The sequence below is a fragment of the Carcharodon carcharias genome, chromosome 15 (genome assembly GCF_017639515.1).
Source record: "Carcharodon carcharias isolate sCarCar2 chromosome 15, sCarCar2.pri, whole genome shotgun sequence".
In the NCBI taxonomy this organism is placed as follows: domain Eukaryota; kingdom Metazoa; phylum Chordata; class Chondrichthyes; order Lamniformes; family Lamnidae; genus Carcharodon; species Carcharodon carcharias.
In genome coordinates this window covers 16,261,570-16,288,003 of record NC_054481.1, presented here as the reverse complement: position 1 = coordinate 16,288,003, position 26,434 = coordinate 16,261,570, and the positions used below count along the sequence as shown (strand labels likewise).

General features: G+C 40.2%; 1 protein-coding gene across 5 annotated transcripts in view; it reads left to right on the top strand.

Annotated features, from left to right (window-relative positions):
* Nucleotides 1-26,434, top strand: part of zc3h7a (zinc finger CCCH-type containing 7A) — a 113,002-nt gene that overhangs the window by 83,385 nt on the left and 3,183 nt on the right. For all 5 annotated transcript variants that reach the window (XM_041206879.1, XM_041206878.1, XM_041206880.1 and 2 more), the window contains 8 exons: nt 3,891-4,096; nt 5,753-5,853; nt 13,076-13,257; nt 15,055-15,131; nt 20,719-20,852; nt 23,290-23,395; nt 23,483-23,591; nt 24,344-24,471. In XM_041206879.1, coding sequence (XP_041062813.1) covers nt 3,891-4,096; nt 5,753-5,853; nt 13,076-13,257; nt 15,055-15,131; nt 20,719-20,852; nt 23,290-23,395; nt 23,483-23,591; nt 24,344-24,471 — 1,043 coding nt within the window. The remainder of the gene's footprint in view (nt 1-3,890; nt 4,097-5,752; nt 5,854-13,075; nt 13,258-15,054; nt 15,132-20,718; nt 20,853-23,289; nt 23,396-23,482; nt 23,592-24,343; nt 24,472-26,434) is intronic.

The following is a 26,434-nucleotide window of genomic DNA, read 5'->3' as shown; positions in this document are numbered from 1 at the left end:
GCATAGGAAAACATCTATGTGCCCCACCACAAATTATCCAGGCTTTTCGTGCCCATCACACCAACATGTGCAATATCAACTGCTGCAAAATTGTTGGCAAGTTTCTGCAGTGTATAGTATACATTGCAGCCCAGGCATGCTGGTGTTGGTGGAGGGGCAAAAATTTAGGCTGACGGGTGATGAACTTCTTTTGTTGCAGTTGCACCCTTCCAGACAAGTGTAGAATATTCTGGCACACTCCTGACTTGTGCCTTATAGATGGTAGAGAGACTTTGAAGAGACAGGAGGTATTGAATATTTAGCCTCTGGTCCTAATAGCCACAACATTTACGTGGCTGGTCCAGTTGAGTTCCTAGCTAATGGGGACCCTCAGGATGTTGATGATGTATAACCTGGCGATTGTAATACAGTTAAATGTCATAGGAGAGGTAGTTATGCTCCCTCTTGTTGGAGCTGGTCATTGCACCTGTACAATGCCAAAAATAGACTTGTGTATTTTGCTTTATTCACTGATGCTGTCCGACTCTTAACAGCAGCTAACATTCTAACAGGGCTCGACAGACTAGATGCAGGGAGCATGTTTTCCCTGGTTGGGGAGTCTAGAACCAGGGGCCACGGTGTCAGGATATGGGGCAGGCCATTTAGGACTGAGATGAGGAAATATTTCTTCATTCAGAGGGTGGTCAACCTGTGGAATTCTCTCCCACAGGAGGCTGTGGAGGCATGGTCACTGAGTATATTCAAGAAAGAAATTAATAATTTTTTGGATATCAAGGGGTATGGAGAGAAAGCGGGAATGTGGTGTTAAGATAGAGGATCAGCCGTAATCATATTGAATGGTGGAGCATACTCGAAGGGCCAAACGGCCTATTCCTGCTCCTGGTTTCCAGGTTTCTATGACTCCCTTCAGCAACTAATGCAAGTGTGTCTCAACTCTGGATCTCTGGCTACCTTCAATACAATGTGAACATGCACAGATAGTTCAGTTGTGATGGGATGAGTTGACTTCTGCCAGTTTAAATGCTTTCCTACATGATGTGGAATATTTTCCAGCTGATTAAACTTTCCCAGCCAAAGAACATCAAAATAGGAACTGCAGAAGCATGAAAAAAAATCATCAGGAACAAAGTCAATTACTTGATGTATCTCACTGCCCAGCAATTGGAAGAGTTCATCAGTGTTATTCTTTGTAGATTTGATACCAACCTCGCAAGATTTTTCACTCTGCAGCTGTTGAACAGTTTATTGTACCAAATAGTAATAATTAGTTATAATTAGCACATTGCTTGAATACATTATAATTCATGTGGGACCTAATAATGATCATAGTCTGTTAGTGTACTGTAACAAAGGGGATGCTGATGATATTGCACATGGTGGATGATGAGCGCAGTAAACCTGGAGAATTTGTGGTGAGGTATATAGATGTTTTCCTTTGCTTAATTTGTGTTGTAGCAGCTGATTCAGCAGGTGGTGCTGCCTGAATATAAAGGATAAAGATTCCAGGTAAAGGAAGATACACTCAGAAAGCAAATATTGCAGGCTTAGTTGCCTGTGCCCTTTACAGATTTTTTAGTTCTTACAGTCAACTACACCAGCTTTTGTATTTTGCTAAGTTCTGGACTTAGCACCACCTGCTTTTGATCATATGGAAAGCCAATAGACTGCTTACATCTTTGAGAGGATATATCCCATGACATTGATTTGACTTGGCCAACCTTAAGCATTCGAGCGATCTTGATGATTTTGAACTATACTAAGTGCAAGGAAGTGATGGGTATTCTCTGCATCTTGCCAATTAGGGCAAAAATATTTTACTCTGTTCATGTATTATTTGTAGAGAAATGGGAATGACAAAGGTTTTCTCATATAATTCCATTGTTTTGTGATCCTACCCGTTTGGTAACCATGCCATCAAGTGCCTAGGTACCACTCGCTGGAATTCCCTTCCTGAACACCACCACCTCCCTATCAACCCTCCTTAAAACCCACCTTTTTGGCTAACCTTTTGGTCACAACTTTTCCACTTTTTTGCCTGTGTGTCTGTTTTTCTTCACACCCATGAAATACATCTCAATGTATGGTACGGCCTGTGTAAATAAGTACAAGTACTGGTCCTTGTCCAAAATCCACGCAGGTGCCTTTTCTGGCATGCTTCACTGGATAGCCATTACAGTTGACCAGTTCAAAATTGGTAAATTGATATTGGGTTCTTTTTGTTGAGTTTTAGAACAATTAACTGTTATAACCAGGATGGGAAGAGTGTGTGAATTATCAAGCCCCAATGCTCCACAGGCCGTACCATTAATTAAAATGTTTAATTTTCTCACCGAAATGGCCAATTGTTTACCTATACTTCCAGCGCCCAGGAGAAAAGAGACTGTTTCAAAAAACTCAATGATTGATTTATTATAAGGCAAAACTCCTTTTAAACAAATTTCAAGAACTGGTTTACACATTCTAATAGACAAAAAAAAGACACACAGGTAGTCTCTGCAGAGTCACACGGATGGGAACAAACTTTCTTGGGGCGGGGTGGGGGGGAATCATTTAAAAGTTCACGGAGATTTGATGCTGTTGTTCTGAAGTTCCCTCGGGTGAAGACGTGCCTGGGCTCTGCCCATTAGCTGTTGGGAGGTTCACCAATGATGCCTCAGCGTGTGGAGAGTATAGCTGAACCAATTCTTCCTGTCTCAGCTAGCAAGTCCAAAATTTATGCAGACAAACTACACTGAGATGAAGGTTATCTGGCTACAGGTCGAGAACCGCATACGGTTTCACAAAATAGAGAGAGAGAGCTAGTCAGGGTAGCCTCCTGCTTTCAGCCTTTCCCCGACAAGACAAAGCAAAAGCACAGGTTCAAACTCGAGGTTTGTCACTGCCATGTGATTGCTTTTTTGTCTTCCAACTTTTCATTAATTAACGTGCTTTGCAGTTCAAAACGAACAAATAACTCCTCAAGTAGTATATATATAGCTCAGGTGATTTCTTGGGAAAGGCCTGTTTGTTGACAGTTCCAAGGTGAACTTACGACTCTTGTCAAAAAATAATCTCGGGCAGCCTCCAATGTCCAAATAATGCCATGTCCTTCCATATTTTAAAAAGAAAAATCCAGTTTAAAGTGATATGACCCTACCACAACAATAAACTGTGTGAAGTTGTTTGATTTTGACCTCTTTGAGGAAAAGCAACATGTTTGCAGTTTTCACCCAAACAGAATAGTTTGAAGTTAATTTTGCACCTTTACTGCTGAGAAAATATGTTCCTTTTCTTTTGTTTCCTTTGCTACCTAGTACCTTTATTTGTATTTCTTTAGTTTTCCATTGTGGAGATAAAAGTATTGCAGCGCAATCCCCCTGGCACTTAACTGTTGGACTCTTCCAGCAGTGTTTTTGAATGTGATTAGTGCATGTTTGAGAAATAAGCTTTGAAACAACTGAGCAACTGAGGTGTAGATAATTGGCAAAGTTCACGTCTTTTCCTAAGATCTCTTCTGCACTCCTAAGTCTATATGGTCAATTAAGTCAACTTAGTTGATCACTGCCATGAAGAATCTTAATCTTTTATCATTGTTTTAGCCAGTGTAATATCTTATATTAAACCAGCAGTGAGCCAATTCCTGGCAACACTAGATATAATCTGTTGCTTTGAGCCCAGATGAAATCTAGCTATTTTAGCCAGTAAATGAGGCCATGGGAAATACATTCTGTTGTGAATTATGTTAAAGTTGACTATATTCACTTTCCTGTACCTCCATTAAAACATAAGTGCTACTTATATTTTGCTCGGTATGGGGTTTAAGTTATTTGGGCTGCAAAAAAGCCTATGGTTTACATTTATAGATCAAAAATATGTACTTGGAAGATTATAATACTTGGTTTCATTTTTAGATGTTGCTGCTGGAGAAGAATGTACATACCCTGGTCACTGCACATTTGCATATTGCCAAGAAGAGATAGATGTATGGTCTCTAGAACGCAAAGGAGCATTTAATCGTGAGCTGTTGTTTGAACCTTTCGGAAGTATCAGGAAGGTTAATTTAACTGTAGCCAAAATTCTACAAGAACATCATGGCATATTTATGTTTCTCTGTGAGGTAAGTTAGAAGGAAGGAATAGAAGGAACCAACATTTTGGTGGGGGCGGGGGGAACGTGGTTGTAAAGAAATATTATTTCCTCAAAAAGCATTTTTTGTGAAAGGAAACCAGTGAGAAGACATCTGATTTTCTGACTTGGGAGGCCTTTTGTGAATCTTTGATGATTGTGGAAACTGTTGATTTTATTGTTGCTTTTTCTTTTGTTTCCTTTGCTACCTAGTACCTTTATTTGTATTTCTTTAGTTTTCCATTGTGGAGATAAAACTATTGCAGTGCAATTCCCCTGGTACTTACTGTTGGACTCTTCCAGCAGTGTTTTTGAAAGTGACTGGTGCACATTTGAGAAATAAGCTTTGAAGCAACTAAGCTGTGTAGTTAATTGGCGAATAGTTCACGTCTTTTCCTGAAAGTTCTTCTGCACTCCTAAGTCTCCATTGGGTTTGATAGCCGACATACATGATCAGCAACTAGGATTAGTGAGATTACTATAGCTGAAGGTACGTCATGGATTCTCCTCAAACACCTATGAAAATTGAAGATGGTGAAGTAAATAATAAATTTCACTGATCTTAGTTGCCTTTTTCTTGGGGAAGGGATAAATGGAAAAGTCAAATATGATTCCTGAATATCTTCACTCATTGAGGTACTCTGATGCTGTCATCGATGGCTGTCCTTCGGTTCGAGGATGATGTCTATTCAGGGTCTTAAGTTTCTGCCATGGGTCTTCATGTGACTGCCAACACAGGTGTCCAAAGACCTTCATGCATCTGTTGTTTGTGTGCAGAATCTTGAGTAAGAACCCCCAGATTCACAATCCTGCCCCCTTCGCCAATTCTCTAGCACCACAGGATTTGGCAGATGAACCCTGGTTGCATGTTACTTTGTTTAACATGGGGATCTTGGGTCGCTGCCGTTGTCCACATGACTTTGATGGGTTGGTCAGATTTCAGTGATGTGTTGAACCACAATGATCAGGATCACCTTGCCACTGTAGTAGCTTTTGCGTTTACAGTCAGTGAGATGCACAGTGTTCCTTCGGCTGTTTTGTTGTTAAGGACTTCTTGGACTGCACTTTGTCTGGTACCTCACCCTGCCCTTGCCTGGTCCTACCAAGAACAAGGAGCTCCTGATGGCATTGCTCAAGGGATCAATGGAGCACATAGCCTCTCCATCAGTCGAAGTGGAGATCCACAAAAGCGCCTGAGTGACTCGCTCAGTAGCGCACTGTCCTCTGGTCAGGAAGGGCCCCAGTTCAAGACCTGCTCCAGGACTTGGGCAGCATAGGGGTAACGTTTCTTCCTGATTGAATTTCTGTGGTGTGCCACTGAGCAATGCAGACTGGCAAATTCCAAATGCTATTGATTTAGTTAAGGTAAATTTAGGGACTTAAATTGAGAAGTATTGCAAGTTGCAGAATTACTACAAGTTTCTGAATAGCTGTTCCTTGAATTCATAAATTTCGAAGCACAATTAAACTCAGTCACAATCAGATTACCATTTTTAAAAAAAACCAAAATGACAAAAGGGATTGTTAAAATTTTATTCTATTTTTGTTTAGCTAAATATTTAAGGTTTAGTTGGTAAATGTGCACTAAGGTGAGTTGCAAGGCTAGTGTCAATTACGGAACCATCTATCATGTGTCAATTCATTTCAGATATGTTTTGATAACAAGCCCAGAATGATACACAAAAACAATAAGGATAACCAAGCCTACTGTTCCAATTCGGATGCCAAGCATTTATTTGAGCAGAACAAGTAAGTACATTCAGTACTAAAGCCGTGGAACATCATTGATAGAGCTGGAACAAACCCATATTTTTGGACTTTCAAGCTTTTGGATGTACTCTGTGTTTGCTGTTGAGGACTGATTTGTTCTTTTATCCATGGAATATTTCATTATAATTATTCCCATGACTTTCAACCTCGTATGTTGCCAAAATCTATTTATTCCTTTTTATTTGGAGTTAATTGGTAATGCGTTAAATGCTTTGCTGTTTTGGGATACATGGTGGAAAGTGAATAACAATGCCTGTGTAACTAATTTTAATAATTAAGCAGTGGGATTTATAGGCAACTATTTGCCTTACAAGCTAGAACCAGTTTTCAAATCATCATCTGCATTTCTGTTGAGGTAGCAGAGAAAAGCCCCATCAAAATTGAATCCACTCAGTCTATAAATTCTTAAATGCCAAACTAGAAAACAGCATAATTGACTAAAAGATATTTCATAAGTGAAAATGATTCTAAATATTTGCACTAAAGTTGTAGTGGAATTTTAAATAACTTTAACTGCAGATATACTCCCCCAGCATTCCTCTATTAGCATAGCAATCAACTTTGACAAAAATTGCATGGATGTTGTTACTTCTGATAATTTGTTCTGTAATAGTTTATACAATTCTATGGTGACATGGAGGTAGTAACCGCATCTTCAGTTTGTACTAACCGTATCCTCCTTCAAGTTCAAGCTTGCACTCTCCTGCCATACTTTCCCAGTTTTCACTTGCCAGTCACCTTTCCAAATTGACGATGCCTCTTTTCTCCTCTTGGTTCTTGCTCCTCTGTTAATGGTGACTCTCTTCACCATCTTTCCTTTCATCTTCTAGTTCATGCTGCACCTGTGCTGCACCTCTCTAGTTCATGATAATATTCTACCCCACCCCCCAGTTTACACTGATACTTTTTGTCCAGCAGCTTCTCCTTTCAATCATGCTTTTTTTTCCAAGGTAAGCTGCTATAACTGTCTCTTTTGCCAATTGTTGTGTTTAATATTTTGGGTATAGTTTTATGGACTTCCAGGAAAAAAATAGTTGCTGCATGTCCCTTTTGTCCGGTGTTAGAACAGTATGAGGGTAGATACGAGCTATGTAGACTTGATTTCTCAGCTCAATGATATTAGGTCAAAAATAGGAACCTGATTTCATAGAATTTCAATTAAACTTTTCTCCTTAATGGACTATTTTCTATAGTGACTTGGCTTACGTTAACTTGGTTGGAGAGTCTGACTGTGGGACAGCTGATTATAGCAGGACACTTTGATATGCTCAAGGTCATCAGGCAGAATCAGCACGGTTTTATGAAAGGGAAATCATGTTTAACCAACTTATTGGAATTCTTTGAGGAAGTAATATGTGCTGTGATAAAAGGGAACCTTTAAAGGTGGGTGCACTGTACTTAGATTTCCAGAAGGTATTTGATAAAGCACCACAACAAAGGTTATTGTGGAAAATAAAAGTTCATGGTATTAGGGGTAACATATTGGCATGGATAGAAGATTGGCGAGCTAACAGGAAGTAGAGAGCAGGCATTAATGGGCCTTTTTCAGGTTGGCAAGATGTAACAAGTGGCGTGTCGAAGGGATCAGTGCTGGGGCCTAAACTGTTTGCAATTTATATAAATGACTTGGTTGAAGGGATTGAAGGACTGGTTGCCAAATTTGCTGATGACACAAAAATAGGTAGGAAAGTATGTTGTGAAGAGGACATAAGCAGGCTACAAACAGATATAAATAGGTTAAGTGAGTGGGCAAAGATCTGGCATGTGGAGTTTAATGTGGGAAAATGTGAAATTTTCCATTTTGGCAGGAAGAATAAGAGATAAGCATATTATCTAAATGGTGAGAGATTGCAGACCTCGGAGATGCAGAGGGATCTCCTAGTGCATGAATCACAAAAGGCTAGTATGCAAGTACAGCAGGTAATTAGGAAAGTTAATAGAATGTTATCATTTATTGCAAGGTAAATTGAATAAAAAAGCAGGGAGTTTATGCTTCAGTTGTACAGGGCATTGGTGAGACCACATACCATGGAGTACTGTGCACAGTATTGGTCACCTTATTGAAGGAAAAATATAAATGTGTAGGAAATGGTTCAGATAAGGTTTACCAGACTAATAACTGGAATGGGTAGGTTGTCTTATGAGGAAAAATTGGACAGACCGGGCTTGTATATGCTGGAGTTTAGAAGAGTAAGAGGTGATCAGTGTGCTTGCACACGAGCAGGGGAGAGACCTCATCCTGAGTGAGACACGGCCAGACTGAGTGTGGGTATTGGCAATTTGGTGCACAGTGGGAATTTGGTGCAGAAGGGAAGGGGTGCTCTTTGCATTTTTTCTCTGCTATCCAACTTCTTAAACCTTCAGAGTGGTCTTGCCCTGCTGCAGCAGTAGAGACTACAAGGGAGGGGAATGACTGGTAAGTGGTGGGTAAGGTCGGGTAAGTATTTACTACTTTTATTGCTTATAGTTTAAGGTCTTTTTGTGGTTTATAGTTTGAATATTCAGTAGTAATGAGGATCAGGAAAGAAGGGCCCTAGAGTAATTGATTTAAAAGATTCAATTTAAAATGATAAGTCATGGCAGGAGAGCTTAAGGCCGTGGTGTGCTCCTCGTGCTCCAAGTGAGAATCTGGGAACATTTCCAGTGCCCGGGACCAGCATATGTGCAGGAAGTGTGTCCAGCTGCAGCTCCTGGAAACTCAGGTTTCGGAGCTGGAACGGCGGCTGGGGACACTGGAGTATCCACGAGTTTGAGAGCATCGTGGATAGCATGTTTAGTGAGGTGGTCACACTGCAGCTGAAGGGACTTGAGGAAGGAAGGGAATGGGTGACCACCAGGCAGTCCAAGAGAAACAAGCAGGTAGTTCAGGAGTCCCCTGGGGTCCTGCTCGTAAATCGATATTCCATTTTGAAGGCTGATGAGGGCACTGGTTCCTCCAGGGAGTGCAGAGAGAGCCAAGCTTCTGGCACCACAAACAGCTTGTCTGTACAGGAGCAGAGGAAGGGCAATAGTAAAAGGGGATTCTATAGTCAGGGGAACAGATAGGCGCTACTGTGGCCGTCAACGTGACTCCAGGATAGTGTGTTGCCTTCTTGGTGCCTGGATCCAGGATGTCACTGAACGGCTGCATGGCATCCTGGAGGGGGAGGGTGATAAGGCAGAGGTCATGGTACATGTTGGTACCAATGACATAGGTAGAAAGAGGGATGAGGTCTTGCATCAAGAATTCAGGGAGTTAGGCAGTAGACTAAAAAGCAGGACCACTCGGGTTGTAATCTCTGGATACTCCCAGTGCCACATGCTAGCAAGCACAGAAATAGGAGAATATTGCAGATGAATACGTGGCTGAAGAGTTGGTGCAGGAGGGAGGATTTTAGATTCCTGGATCACTGGGACCATTTCTGGGGAAGGTGGGACCTGTACAAGCAGGATGGTCTACATCTGAACCAGAGCGGGACTAACATCCTTGCGGGTGGGTTTGCTAGTGCTGTTGGGAGGAGTTTACCTAATTCGCCAGGTGAGGGGACACAGAATGTTAGCAGAATAGGGACACATCATAATACAATAAAACAATCAAGTCAGAGGGAGTACAACTGCATTAAGTTTCAAGGGAGTAAGGCAAGGCTGGATGGCCTCTACTTTAATGCCAGGAGCATTACAGGTAAAACGGATGAGTTAAGATTGAGGATTGACACATGGAATTGTGATATAGTAGCCATCACTGAGATGTGATTGAGGGAGGGGCAGGATTGGCAGCTCAACATTCCGGGATATAGAATCTTCAGGCGAGACGGGAGGGGGTAAAAGAGGAGGAGGCGTTGCATTATTAGTTAAGGAGTTAGTTACTGCAGTAAGGTGAGATGACATCTTGGAGGGGGCATCGAATGAAGCTTTGTGGGTAAAGCTTAGGAATAAAAAAGGGGCAATCACATTATTAGGTGTTTATTATAGACCCCCAGATAATCAGGAAATTGAGGAGCAAATATGTGCACAGTTTGCGGAGGTGTGAAAAAACAATAGCAATACGGTAATTATATTAAGTGATTTCAACTTTCCCAACATTAATTGGGATAGACATAGTGTTAAGGGCTTGCATGGAGTGGATTTCTTGAAATGTGCACAGGAGAACGTTTTAGGTCAATATGTAGAGGGTCCAACAAGGGACGGCGCAGTGCTGAACCTAATTCTGGGGAATGAAGCCGGACAGGTGGCTGAGGAGTATTTTAGTGATAGCAACCACAACATGGTACAATTTAAGCTTGTTATGGACAAAGAAATAGACAAGCTGCAAAAAAATGTTTTGGATTGGGGGAGAGCGGATTTTAGTAAAATAAGGCAGGATCTGGCCAAGGTAGACTGGGGAAATCTACAGAAGAGAGTGGGGGGCATTCAGAAAGGAAATGGGGAGGGTACAGGCTCAACATGTTCCTTCTAAGGTGGTAGGAAGGAGTAACAAGCCCAGAGAACCATGGATGACCAGAGGTATTCAGGATACAATGAGAAGGAAAAAGAGAGTCTTTTAGCAGGTACAGGGGGAGCAAATCAGCAGAGGCATTAGTGGAGTACAAAAAGTGCAGGGTGGTGCTTAAGAAAGCAATTAGGAGAGCAAAGAGGGGATATGAGAAAGCTCTGGCTGGTAAAAGTAGGGAAAATCCCAAGATATTCTATCAATGGGAAGAGGATAACCAGGGAAAGAGTAGGGCCCATTAGGGACCAAGGGGGCAATCTACGGGTGGAGCCAGAGGACATCGGTAGAGTGTTGAACGAATGCTTCACATCTGTCTTCACCCAAGAGAATGAGGATGAAGGTGTGGAACTCGGTGAGAGAGACTGAGGTTCTTGAGCAAATTGATATAGGGAGTGACAAGGTATTGGAGGTGTTGGCAGGCTTAAAAGTGGACAAATCACCAGGTCCAGATGATTTGTGTCCCAGACTGCTGAGGCAGGCAAGGGAGGAGATTGCAGGGGCTCTGACCCAAATTTTTAATTCCTCTCTGGCCACGGGGGAGGTGCCAGAGGACTGGAGAACAGTTAATGTGGTTCCGCTATTTAAGAAGAGTTGTGGAGATAAGCCAGGGGACAACAGGCCAGTGAGTCTCACGTCAGTGGTAGGGAAACTATTGGAGAAAATTCTGAAGGAGAGAATCTATCTCCACTTGGAGAGGCAAGGTTCGATCAGGAATAGTCAGCATGGCTTTGTCAGAGGGAGGTCATGCCTGACAAATTTGATTGAATTTTTTGGGGAGGTGACCAGGTGTGTAGGTGAGGGTAGTGCAGTTGATGTAGTTTATATGGACTTCAGTAAAGCCTTTGACAAGGTCCCATGTGGGAGACTTATAAAGAAGGCAAATGCACATGGGATACAGGGTAATTTGATAAGGTGGATTCAAAATTGGCTTAGTTTTAGGAGACAGAGGGTGATGACAGAAGGATGCTTTTAGTGACTGGAAGACAGTGTCCAGTGGCATACCACAGGCTTCTGTGCTGGGTCCCCTATTATTCATCATTAAATAAATGACATAGATGACTATGTGGGGGGAAGGATTAGTAAGTTTGCAGATGACACAAAGATTGGCCGGGTGGTTAACAGTGAGGTTGAGTGTCTTGGACTACAGGAAGATAATAGACGGGATGGTCAAATGGGCAGATAAGTGGCAGATGGAATTTAACCCTGAAAAGGGTGAGGTGATACACTTTGGAAGGAGTAATTTGACAAGGAAGCATTCAATGAACGGCATGACACTAGGAAGTCCTGAGGGACCTTGGCGTGTGAGTCCATAGATCTCTGAAGGTGGAGGGGCACATTAGTGGGGTGCTGAAAAAGGCATGTGGGACATTTGCCTTTATCAATTGAGACATAGATTACAAAAGTAGAGAGGTCATGTTGGAGTCATATAGAACCTTGGTGAGGCCACAGCTGGAGTACTGTGTGCAGTTCTGGTCGCCACATTATAGGAAAGATGTGATTGTACTGGAGGGGTTGCAGAAGAGATTCACCAGGATGTTGCCTGGGATGAAACATTTAAGTTATGAAGAGAGGTTGGATAGACTTGGGTTGTTTTCGTTGGAGCAGAGAAGACTGAGGGGTGACCTGATTGAAATGTATAAGATTATGAGGGGCATGGACAGGGTGGATCAGGAGCAGCTGTTCCCCTTAGTTGAAGGGTCAGTCACAAGGGGACACAAGTTCAAGGTGAGGGGCAGGAGGTTTAGGTGGGGATGTGAGGAAAAACTTCTTTACCCAGAGGGTGGTGACGGTCTGGAATGTGCTGCCTCGGGGGGTGGTGTAGGCGGGTTGCCCACATCCTTTAAAAAGTACCTGGATGAGCACTTGGCACATCATAACATTCAAGGCTATGGGCCAAGTGCTGGTAAATAGGATTAGGTAGGTAGGTCAGGTGTTTCTCACATGTCAGTGCAGACTTGATGGGCCAAAGGGCCTCTTCTACACTGTGTGAATCTGTGACTTGATTGAAACATATCAGATCCTGAAGGGTCTTGACAGGGTGGATGTGGAGAAGATGTTTCCTTTTGTGGCGAATCTCGAACTTAGGGTCACTGTTCAAAAATAAGGGCTCGCCCATTTAAAACAGAGATTAGGTAAAAAAAAATTTCACTCAGAGAGCCATGAGTCTTTGGAACGCTCTTCCTGAAAAAGTGATGGAAGCAGAGTCTTTGAATATTTTTAAGGCAGAGCTGGATTGATCCTTGATAAATAAGGGGTGATAGGTTATCAGCAGTCGGTGGGATGCAGATTTTGGGTTACTATCAGATCAGCCATGATCTTAAATGGCAGAGCAGGCTCGAGGGGCTGAATGGCCTACTTCTGCTCCTTGTTTCTATATATAGTCTGACTAAAATTAGGACAATTGTAGAGTTCACCTGTCCTACAACATTGCTATAAGATGGCCCACAAATCAGTTTGCTGCCTGGCTTCATTGTGCATTTTAGAATCCATTACATTTTTCCAGTAAGAACAGAAAAATGTGAAAGATGACAGGATAATCACTGTGTATGAACTGTGATCAGTCTACTTAATTTGAACGCTTGCAATTCTCAATGCTGACACTCCATGACTGAAGCTTATAGGCTGAGTGGATTTACTTTTATCTTGTGTTTTGTCTACTTGATCAGTAAAATTACCAAGTGTATTTCAAGGCTTCTGTACAAGCTCCTATTACCTGATTTTTCTTTTAAATAGGTGCCTCGTTCACATCCTTCGAGAGACAACAGTGAAATACTCTAAAATCCGACCTTTTGACAATACCAGACTACTTGATCTCTGCCGCCATGAAGTTCGCTTTGGTTGTATTAGAGAAGATGAATGTTTCTATGCACACAGTCTGATAGAACTGAAAGTCTGGATGATGCAACTTGACACACGTAGGTCCCATAACAGGAGTTTTTTTCTTTTGGGTGCCTGCTCTTTCTGTATATTCCACAGAGGTCATTTAACTGAAATATGTATGTGGAAAACTTGGAATAAGAACAGGCTATTCCATTTACCCTGTGTAGCTCAGTCTGCCAAAGGTTCAGCATCCATTCTGACTAATTTTATTTTTCTTTTACCTCTGAACCTTTACCGTCTTAATCTGGAGTTTAAGTTTCTTTTCTCATCCAAGTCCATAATTACTATGCTGGGTGACAGCCTACTTGACTGAGTTTTTGTGATGTGAATCCTCTGAGGCTGTAAGCCAAAGTGTTTCACTGGTGAAGAAAATGATATTTCCTCTTTCCATTCATTCTTGGCAGCAGTTTCTCAAATAGCATAGTTAATATCAAAAACTCACTGCACAGGCACTTGTCGGGCAAACCCCTGTCAGACAGATGGTTAAATAACACTTGGGATTATTTTGGGGCTGTAAGGGAGCTGTATTCAGTTTGGGGAGTGTGGATTAAGGATTGTTTACAACAATTCAAATCCACCCCATCAAATGTGCAGTGCTGTCTCATTGTCACTTAGTTTGCAGAGTGAAATAATCCCTGTATTACAACACAATCCTTAAGAAATACTTATATCATTAAGGTGTAAATCATCTTGATAAACCCTGGGTCTATTAAGTTAATATAATTAATGTAGGAATGTGAGCAGTGAAAGTGCATTACTCTACATTGAAAGTTACTGCATAAATTCAAGTATGATGATTCACGTCCATTTCCACTGATAAAACATTGGTGCAATTTAAAACTGCTGTCTGTACCACAATCACATGATGCAAAGCTATGCAATAAAACTCAGCAATCATAATAGCTCCATTAAGGCATATATTTTAGGAATGGAAAAACAAACTTCAACAGCAAAATGAAGAATAAAAGGTTTGACTGTGAATTCCATTTTAACGTGTGAAAAGAGTAAAAGGTATGGGAGTAACAAACACTCAGGATTTGAATGGCATTCATAATCACTCCAGATTAGCTTTTTTGTTTGTAAATGCCTGAACTTTGCTACAATCAACTATGATTCAATAATATCTTACCAAAATAAAGTTTACTGTAACTGCTTAAGTTTGATAAAGGAATTTGTGTATCCATAATTGTTTAAATAAGGAATACAAGTCTCCTATTAAAAGATCCAAGACTCTGGCTATTGTAAACATGATTTTTATAGAGTTTAAAAAGAAAGCCTTGCATTTATATAGTGCGTTTCATGACTACTGGACATCTCAAAACATTTTACAGCCAGCCAATGAAGTACTTTTGAAGTGTAGTCACTGCTGTAATGTAGGAAACATGGCTGCCAATTTGCATACAGTAAACTCTCATAATGACCAAATACTTTTTTTCTGATGTTGATTGAGGGATAAACATTTGCCAGGGCAATGGGGTTAACTCTCCTGCTCTTCTTTGAAATTGAATTTTTCACATCTCCCCAAATAGGCAGATAGATGGAGTCTAGACTTAACGTCTCATTTGAAAGAAGGCACCTCTGACAGTACTGCACTGGAGTATCAGCATACATTGAAGCCCTGGAGTTGGACTTGGAAACCAGAACCTAGTGATTCAGAGGCTGGAATGCTACCAACTGAGCCACAGTTGACATGCTGTAGTGGACAGACTTGGGAATTGAGTTTAAAGCAAATGCAAAAATCAGACGGCAAATAAACCTGTTTAAGAAAATAATTATTTATGTATTATATATATTTGTGTCTTTAAATGTTGGAACTTTTTTTTACTTGCCAGATATCTCTCATGAAGCAATTACTCAGGAATCAAAAAAGTATTGGCAGAACTTGGAAGCTAGTGCCCAGGCAGGACAGGTAAACATCATCTCTAGATATGTTTTAAACATGGTTCAAGATAGGTTATCGTCTCTGGCTGCAAATATTTCAGTAGTGTATTTTTTTGATTAATGCATTCCATTCTGTGACAATTCCACACAAGTATTGATTAGTGAAATGGTTTAACAAACTATCTTTCCGTTCCAGAAATGTATTTGTTGATGTTCTCGAGGCTGTTCTGATACCCATGCCTTGGCAACACCTGATTGCTACCAGGAGAGTAGGAAGTCATTTGGCTGTTATGTTCTTTGTTTTTGCTTGGGAGTTTAGCAGTGCAAGGAATATCTTATTACAACTTCACTGTCTCAGAAGGATAACTGGTTGACAGAGCTTTTGTAGAAAATTTGTATGGTGCTGAATTTCATTAAGTACTCCTTGACATTAATTTTCTGGAGGTGAATTTAGAAAGCGAAATTGACTTGGGCATCATTACAGTGTTTAAAAATAGTGTGTAAAATATTTACATTACTATTCATTGATTGAATGGAATATAGCGATTAAAAACTAGTGGAGGACAGACCTGTTTGATGCCAAGTGTGCCTGAATTTGATAGGGTTTCACAGATTGACTCACTCCAATATTGTGTCTGTCTCACTCCAATATTGTGTCTGTCTCACTCCAATGTTGTGTCTGTCTCACTCCAATATTGTGTCTGTCTCACTCCAATGTTGTGTCTGTCTCACTCCAATATTGTGTCTGTCTCACTCCAATATTGTGTCTGTCTCACTCCAATATTGTGTCTGTCTCACTCCAATATTGTGTCTGTCTCACTCCAATATTGTGTCTGTCTCAGTATGTGTGATGTGTGTTATATTTTCTGTGGTGATCTACGTGGGAATGTCAAGACAAAGTGTAGACTTTACGAATAGAAAGTAAAAGGCAATTGGACCCAGGCACCCAAACAGAATTCCACCCAATTTATTCTGACTTTATTTTTAATCATTCCCATTTATAAATTCTTGTGTCCACATAGGAGCAGGAGTAGGCCATTCAGCCCATCAAGCTTGCACTGCCATTCAATACGATCATGGCTGATCATCCACTTTCAATGCCTTTTTCCCACACTATCCCCAGATCCCTTTATGTCATTGGTATTTAAAAATGTCAGTCTCTGCTTTAAACATACTCAATGACTGAGCTTCCACAGCCCTTTGGGGTAGAGAATTCCAAAAATTCACAACCCTCTGAGTAAAAAAAATTCTCCTCATCTCGGTCCGAAGTGGCTCCCCCCTTATTTGAAATTGTGTCTCCTGGTTTTAGACTCCCCAACCGTGGGAAACATCTTACCTGCACCTACTCCCTCTATCCCTTTAAGTATTTTATAGGTTTCAATGAGATCGCATCTCATACAGGTGCAGTTTCCCCAATCCCTCCTCATAGGACAATCTTGCCATCCCAGGAACAAGTCTGGATAGGTTGCACTTCCTCTGTGACAATAATGTCCTCCTAAGGTGATGGGATCAGAACTGGATACAGTACTCTAGGTGCAGTCTAAGATTATACAGAATTGAAGAAAGACTTCACTACTCCTGTACTCAAATTCTCTTGTGATAAAGGTTAACATACCATTAGCCTTCCAAATTGCTTGCTGCACCTGCATGTTAGCTTTTAGCAACATATTGACGAGGACACCCAGGTCCCTCTGCACACCTATACTTTCTAATCTCTCACCAATTAAGAAATACTCTGCACATCTGCTCCTCCTATCAAAGTGGATAACCTCACATTTTTCCACATTATATTCCATCTGCCATGTTCTTGCACACTCACTAAGTCTGTCCAAATTCCCTTGAAGCCACTTTGCACCTTCCTCACAACACACACTCCATCCTCACAACACACATTCCCACCAGCTTTGTATCATCTGCGAACTTGGAACTGTTACATTTGGTCCCCATATCCAGGTCATTGATATATATTGTGAACAGCTGGGGCCCAAGTACTGATCTAAAATAAAAGCAAAATACTGCAGATGCTGGAAATCCTAAACAAAAACAGAAAATGCTGGAAAAACTCAGGAGGTCTAACAGCATCTGTGGAGAGAAAGACAGAGTTAATGTTTCGAGTCCATATAACTCGTCTTCTGAAGAAAAGTCATACGGACTTGAAACATTAACTCTGTCTTTCTCTCCACGGATGCTGTTAGACCTCCTGAGTTTTTCCAGCATTTTCTGATTTTGTCCCAAGTACTGATCCTTGTGATACCCAACTAGTCACAGCCCACCAACGTGAGAATGACCCGTTTATTCCTACTGTTTTCTGCCTGTTAGCCAATCCTTAATTCATGCCAGAATGTTATCCCATGTGCTTTAATTTTGCTAACTAACCTCCTGTGGGGAACCTTTTTGAAAGCCTTCTGCAAATCCAAGTACACTACGTCCGCCAACTTCCCTTTATCAGTCCTGTTAGTAACATCCTCAAAAAACAGATTCATCAAACATGATTTCCCACTCATAAATCCATGTTGACTATGCCCAATCAGATCATTATCTAAGAGTCCATTTATCACATCCTTTATAACAGATTCTAGTATTTTTCCCTACTGATGTAAGGCTAACAGGTCTGTAGTTCCCTGTTTTCTCTCTTCTTAAATAGTGGGGTGACATTTGCTACCTTCCAATCTGCAGGAACTGTTCCAGAATCTATAGAATTTTGGAAGAAGATTACCAATGCATCCACTATCTCCGTAGCTACCTCTTTCAACACTCTCTAGGATGTAGAATATCAGGACCCTGGGACTTGTCAACTTCAGTCCCATTAATTTCTCCAATAACCTGTTTACTAATACTAATTTCCTTCAAATTTCATTCTCCCTAGCCCCTTGTATCTCTAATTCTGAGAGATGTCTTGTATCTTCCTCCCTTAAGACAGACACACAGTAATCATTTGGCTTCTCTGCCATTTCTCTATTCTCCTGGCTCTGCCTGTAATGGTCCCATATTTGTTCCTAGTTTACATTCATATCCTATTCTCCCCGTCTTCATTAGTTTCTTGATTCTCCTTTGCTGTATTCTAAAGTGCTCCCAATCCTCAGGCTTACTACTATTTCTGGCAACTTTATAGGCCTTTTCTTTTAATCCTATTCAATCCCTAGCTTACTTATTAACCCCAGTTGACTGACTTCTTTTTGGGTTTTTGTGCCTTGAAGGAGCATATAATTGCTGTAAACTATGTAGTGATCCTTTAAAGACTATCCATTGCCTGTGTACCGTCAGACATTTTAATGTATTTTCCCAATCTATCTCGGCCAATTTGCTCCTCATACCTTCGTAATTTCCTTGGTCCAAATTTAATGCCCTGGCTTCAGGTTGAAGTACCTACCTCACTTTCAAACAGAATGTAAAATTCTATCATAATATGGCCACTGATCCCTAAAGATTCTTTTACAACAAGATTATTAATTAGCCCTTTCTCATTACATAATACGAGATTTAAAATAGCCTGTTCTCTAGTTGGATCCTCTACATGCTGCTCTAGAAAGCCATCCGTAACACACTCCAGAAACTTGTCTTCCACAGCAGTAGTGCTCATTAGATTTACCCAGTCTATATGCAGGTTGAAGTCACCCACGATTACTGTATTACCCATGCTACATGTTTCTCTAACTCCTGATTAATACCATGCCCCATACTACCACTACTGTTTGGTGGTGTCCTATAAACAGATCCTACCAATGTTTACTGCCCTTGCTGTTTCTTACCTCCGCCCAAACAGATTCCACATTTTGATTTTTTCCAATCTGAGATCCTCACTTACTGATGTATTCATCCCATCCCCTTATCACCAGTGTAACACATCCTCCTTTTCCTTTTTGCCTGCCCTTCATAAATTCGAAGCGCGAGCAATTTTTGTATCTCACATACAAAAGTGATCATTTCCATCTGGCGATCTGTTTTTCTAACTTTTTTTTTCTGTTTTTGATCCGAGATCATCTGCTGTGTACAAAACCCAATGAAAAGCAGGTTGTAAATGGAGCTGGACAATTGCTGATTAAAATGCCCAGTTTGGAATCAAAGAGACATCCTTGTCTATAAATTCAGATATCAGCATTCGCTCTTACAACCCCACAGCAACATGTTATTGCACCAATTACCCAATAATCATTGTCCTAAGCCTCCTGCAAATGGTTCATTGTAATTTCTTAAAAAAAACAGAAGCCTTGTAAACTACTGTTCACCAGTACTCCATTACCACTAGTTATACTGTTGCAGTTAGTCTGATATACAAATTCCAGATACTGTTTACATTGTTGCAGACCTTGAACTTGTGAAGTTTTAGCTACAGACTAGTGTTTTGGAAGCATGAAGCATTCAAGCGCTAGATCCAGTATTAGACTTCGTATCTTTGTGCACTAATACAATTGTAATATCCATGGGAGACCTGTTGCTATGTGGCAGTCATGTAAAATCACTTGGGAGTGGGGGGGGTGGGGGGGGGATAGTGAACTGGGTATTAGGAGTGTTCTGTTGGCGATAAACGTGACTCAATTCTTAAAGTTTTGATGTTGTAGGAAAATGTAGGGCTGGAGCAAACGCCAACCAATGTCAGAGGTGTAAATTATTTTACAGTTGTATCATAAGGTTTGTAAGAATTGAAGTTGTATGGTTACTCCTGGAATTCAGGCAGTAATGTAATTTGAAACCAAGCTCTTTGAGAGTAGAGAACAGTTAGAAATTCCGAATGTGTTCGTAACTACTGAAACCCATCACAGCAAGTGAAAATAGAATGACAGGAATTTCAGCACAGAAATGGGATAGTCAACCATTCCATCACTTCTTGCTATCCCATATTGAAGATACTTACTCTTACCCATTTTCCTTTCCTTTATCCTACATTTTTCCCAATGCATTTCCAATGCCTTAAATATAAAAAAACAAAATATCAGCCCTTATGTATTTGCTTATTGTTGCAGTAGTGCTCAGCCATGCATCCACTGCATCAACTAATTACTTAAAATTAGCCACAACATGTTCTGGCAGGTAGTTTGGAGGGTATAAAATCCTACTTTAATCCCAGTACAGGTACTGCTGGTCATGTACCTTTTGTAAACTGGTGGATAGCTTACCTGCGAACAAATGTTCCCTCACAGCAAAGATATATGCCTTTGTATCTTCCTATAGCAGCACATCCAAGGTTAGGAACTGAATGGGAAATGGAACCAATGTGACTGACTTCACTCTGTGATGCTATTTTAATGTACTTACTGTTTCATTTGTGATGCTTCAGGCAATTGAACAAAATACTTGTATAGATTCGGATTTGTTTGCATAGCTCAGTTACCTTTGTTAACAGGATATTAGCTATAAATACCATTCTACCATTGAAATGCATGTTTCAAATAAAATTCTAGGTAATTCTTGCAGCTATACTGTTGCACGTGCATCTCTCAGTAAGAGAATTATTACAGTAATATTTTCCCCTCTGGTGCAAGATCATATTGCAATTCGAAATCCAACTTCTTTTTACAGCTTTATAGAGTTCTCATCACACCACTTAGAGGTATTAGAAGAGATTGCACTGTCTGATTGAGGTGAATGGTCAGTGATTAGCTTGTGTCTCTTTCAAGATACCTCAAGGCATGACAAAATCTAGAAATCTCAACTTAAAGCTCAAGTTCGTCTGTGGACAGTGTTGGAGGAATGGGCAAGTCAGCGAGCCAGACAGAAACCGAAAATACTGCAGTGCTAAAGCAAGACATCCGTGAGTAGTTAAATCGTCAGCACCATTGTAATTCAGCCAAATGATAAGTATTCCTGAACAACTATTGATCTACTTTTGAATAATTGTAATATAGCAGTTCAGGTGGCTCTAACAATCCGTTTATTGCATTTACTGATTCCTACACTTTTTTAATTCTGTTGTACGCAATGTGTTTATGCAAGAAGCTGTGAACAGTTAAATGTAGGGATTGATTGTAAATACATCAACTACTATCATTAAACTGTTACAATTCAGTGTTTTTAAACAATGATAAAACATTCTCACAAAGTTCATAATTTGAAGCATGAGGTTGGAAAATATTGAGAGTATAGCTTGGCTACTGTTATTTTGCTGGTTACAGAGGCTTGGTGATGCTGTACCCTGCCAAAAAAAATTTGGGGCTAACGAATGGCACCCACTGTTAGTTAGACTTGCCCTTACCTGCTTAATGTCAACAATATTTTGTGCTGAGAGTTGCTGTGAGTGATCAGTGGAAGAGGTGTGCTGTCTCTGAGTGAACAGGGCCAACGTAATGACAGAGAAGGAAGTGTAGGTTAAAATGGTGAATTCCATGCCTTATGGACAGTGGGGGGGGGGGTTAATTTAAAACAGTCCTGATTTCTCTTCTCACCACACATCTGTAAACAGAAAGGTGTTTTTGATTTTTGATTTCCCCCTTTATAAGTGGCAGCGTATTTGCCCCAACCTTTCAGTTTTTTGGAGTGATCCAATCCTCTATTAATAACCCTACAGCAAACTCAAGGTAGGAAGGTTAGTTTATTTTACACGCACAAAAACACGGGAAAGGAGGTTCGCAAATATCCCCCGGTACCATTCACAAAATAAAAGAGGAATAAGGAAAAGAAAGGGGTACAGGGCAAGGACCACAGACAAAATAAGAATTATTGTTTCACCCGAGTCCAGATTCAAAAGTCTAATGGTGTATTCCTTCAGAGAGGTTAGCCGGCTGAAACTGATGTGGGGTGATTCTTTTTTCCAGTAACACTGACTTCCACGACGGGAGAAGCAAGTAGAGATGAATCAGTCTTGCAGTAGACACTGGTATCGAAGTTTAGACATTCCAGGAGAAAAGAGTGCAGATGAGGCCAGGCAATTTAAACCTGGACAGAGCTCTGTTTCTGCCCTTGCTTTTTTGATGGAAAATGACAGACTGCCTGGATTCCACTCCACAAGGCAATGGTACAGGTTATAGCGGTGGGGGGTGGCATAACTCCCACTTCTTCCCCTTGATTTGGACTAAGGATGTATATTCCTGATCTGGATTCTTCAGATGGTTAATGTTGCATCCATGAATAAGTTTGTGGTTCCAGGGCCCCTTTGTTCATGCAGATATATCGTTTCCATTGGCCAGAGCCCTGCTTTAGAAATGTAAAGGGTCTTGGTGCATTTCCTTGGAATTTTATTTCAGCATTCTCAGGGGGGCATTCATGCTTCTTTAGAGATAACATGCTGTTCTCTAAGGCTAGAAATTTCTTTTGTGCGAGCCATAGCTAGCCAGACTTCAGTCAGTGTAAAGCCTTTGTCCGTTTTTAAAAAAGATCATTTTCTAAAGTAGCCAGGATGATGTATTTTTTTTTTTATATTTTACATATATATTTCATTTTGTGTATACATATCTTTTCTTCTGGGCACAAGTGTTAAATCAGGCACAGTAAAATGGGAAGGAAAAGATTGTATATAGAGAGAAAAGAGACTGAAAGAAAAAGTAAAATAACTATATAACAAAAACTCTGAACAATTAAAATCTGAAGGAATGAGATTCCATACTTACAATGGTTAATTTTCAGTGCCACAGGCTGTCTGGCAGTAATTAAAACCTGTCACTTAAAGGGTACTTAAACTTGAAATTACTTAACTTCCTGTAACAAATTTACTTTGTATCTACCATGCAAGTGTAGGATCCTCACACTGCTCGATGCATTTGAGTTGGGAGCCAGATAGCGAGATACTTTTCCCATGAAACTAACAGCAGAGCATCATATCTCCACAGTAACTTTTCGATTTCTACACTTAATCATGAAACTGCCCTCAACTGATGTTGCACCTAAATATTGGTGAGCGCCATTAGTCTCACCGTTTATTTTGCACAATTAGTCTGGCCACTATGTTGACATCAGTTTTTGCGCCATTTCGTTTTCATGCCAGACAGTGTGAAAAGATGTCCATCTGAACCCAAATCCATGATTCTAATTTCTCTGTGGGCAAATTATCTCAATATAGTAGCAAACTACTGGCAGAAGCCAAGGTTTTAAATATTAATCCTATGAAGACGCCACCTATAATCATCTGTTTTATTTTAGTCATTGTGCAAACGTTATTGTTGCAATGGACAGATGCTATTGGAAGGGAAACATTGATCTCACTTGTAATATTTTTCTGTACTTAAAATGTAACATTATTTTTTAACTATTTAAAGTTGGACCAAAGAACGTCGTGTGCTACTAGTGATGTCCAACGAGCGTAAGAAATGGACAACCATACGTCCCCTCCCATCAAAAAAACCAATTCCACAGCAATTTGATGTAGGTATTTTGAATAATTGTTTTAAATAATATATTTGTATAAATATGTTGTTCCAAATTGAGCCTCCTTCTGTGACTCTCTTTCAGTTGTGCATGCATATAGCAAAAGGCAAGAAATGTACATACATTGGGAACTGCTCATTTGCCCACAGTCTTGAGGAAAAAGACATGTGGACCTATATGAAAGACAGTAACAGTAAGTGCTAATTAAGCTTTGTTTTGATTTAAACAGTAAAAATACTTTGAAACATGTAGTCAAACATTTTGTGTTGAATTTGTAATAACTGGTTGTTCTTCATAATAACAATCCTCCCCTTCAATTCTAAAAACAATATAGTTCCACAATTCCTAATGAACCAAAGCCTATGTTTTTATTTAGGAAGCTAATTATCTTATTTCCTTTGAATTTCACTGTAAACATGCAACAAAAGGTCCCTTATACAGCTTCCCAAGTACATGACAGTGTTGCTGTGCAATGATGATGCATAATAATTTCTCATACTTTTCAGAATTAGAAATCTCAATGTAGCTGGAGGCCATTAATTGTTAGGACCACAGTGGCACTATTTTTAACAATAATACTTTTATTACAACTTAATATGTATCCAGGGAGACAAGTTGAAAGTTTAGAAAGTAAGGTGAAAAATATAGTTCCGATTTTAAATATCTTACTCATGGTTTGACACCTGCAATATAAAAAGACTTGTAACTGACTTCCTTTATAACGCTTGCATGTTCAAGTTTCTAAAATGGAGAGCCTTCCGCAGACAGATTGTTCTCATTTAAAATATTGATTCAGTGCATGATATAAATTAAAGAATTACACCACCATGTCACATTGGTGCAAATCGATCCATTCATTTTTGGCAATTGATGCTTATTGTCATTTATCTTTTGCATGGCTTGAGTTCCTTTTTCACTGTACTGCTTTAAATTAAATATTGCCAGTCCTAGACATGGAACAACTATATGAGATGTGGTTGAAGAGCCAGGAGCCAGAGAAAGAGGAAACCGCTAATGCACCAAAGGAAAATGGCAAACAAATCCACATGCCAACTGACTATGCTGATCTTATGGTAAGTGATTAATGCAAGTGCTAGTAGATCAATTACTCCATTGCTGAACAGATTTTAAATAATAGAATTTTACTCCAGATTGTAAACTAGTCCACTTAGTTATGCAAGATTGGTCAACGATGGGAAGACAATGTGCTCATAAGCGAGGCATAATACAGTAAATGAAGTTCAAATCCTTACAGCCAAGCAAGCTCAGAAAATTATATCTCTCAAGTTGGAATTCTTGAGCTCAATCTTCCTGGGCAGAATCCAAATTCCCTTTGCAATATGTTCTCATTATACCTCAATTGCTTACATTTTCCTTATCAAACTGTCCCAAGTCAGGGGAGTAGGGATGGGCACTTGTTTACACCAGGAATTGTTCTTATTTGGATGTTGCCTTTCACTGCTACTGATCCCAGAATGAATGAGTAGCGATCATGTTGTAAGTGGGGAAAAACTTAAGGTAATGCATTAACTTACTGTAAGCTATGATTAACCGAGATTGTATTTAGTTGGTTCTAGTTATTCTAGTTTTTCTGTTCCCAAAATCAGAAACTGAAGAAAATCTTTATTATAAAAGCAATAGCTAGTTCTTAGCAGGAAGTTGAGGCAACTTACATTATGTTCAACTAAGAAAGAAAGCCTAAACTGCAGCATGGCTATAAACTGTAACAAAGTGAGATTAATACCTGTGTAAAGCTGAGAGCATCACACCCTTGAAGGAAACTTAATGGATCTTTTTCGTTATGAATAGCTTATATTGGAAAGGTTTTTCTGAAAGCAAGTTGGCTCCAGTTGGTTACATACTCTCCCCGTTTGTTGCTATGAACAGTTAGCACAAAGTTACAAACCTGCCAGTCTGGCCGAGGCCTCATTTGACGTCAGGAAAAGATATATACAGGTCAATGGTGATAAAAGAACTTTGCTTGCCTGTGTTAAGTGGGACGATAGGTCAGTCCAGCCGTAGCCAAACCCAAGATGGCAGGTGTTACCAGAGGAAGCTATTTTAGCCTAGCCAGTTTCACTTTCTGTTGCAAAAACAGAATTACCTGGAAAAACTCAGCAGGTCTGGCAGCATCGGCGGAGAAGAAAAGAGTTGATGTTTCGAGTCCTCATGACACTTCAACAGAACAGACCCTTCGACACTTTCTGTTGGTTGCACCTATTGAAATTCCTGTCCAAGGGGCTATTCAACGCTTCCAGTTGTTTAAAAATGACATTTTGCAGTATGTATAATACATCTTAGATTGAACATGAGCTGCTTATTTCACGAGGTAACCTTTCTTTGGATGGTGATCTGATTTATTTACGAACATACGAACTAGGAGCAAGTCGGTCCCTCGAGCCTGCTCCGTCATTCAAGAAGGTCATGGCTGATCTGATTGTAACCTCAACTCCACATGCCCACCTACCCCCAATAACCTATCGCCACCCCCCTCCCCCCCCCCCCCAACGACTTGCATATCAAGAATCTATCTACCTCTGCCTTAAAAAAATATTCAAGGACTCTGCTTCCACCACCTTTTCAAGAAGCGAGTTCCAAAGACTCACGACCCTCACAAAGATTTTCGCCTCATCTCTGTCTTAAATGGGTGACCCCTTATTTTCAAACACTGACCCCTAGTTCTAGATTCTCCCATAAGAGGAAACATGTCAAGATCCCTCAGTATCTTACATATTTCAATCAAGTCACCTCTTACGCTTCTAAACTCCAGTGGATACAAGCTTAGCCTGTCCAACCTTTCCTCATATGACAACATTCCCATTCCAGGTAGTCTAGTAAACCTTCTCTGAACTGTTTCCAACGCATTTAGATCCTCAAATAAGGAGACCAATGCTGTACATAATACTCCAGATATGATCTCACCAATGTCCCATTTAAATGAAGCATAACCTCTCTGCTTTTGTATTCAATTCCCCTCACAATAAACAATAATATTCTATTAACTTTCCTAATTACTTACTGTACTTGTATACTAAC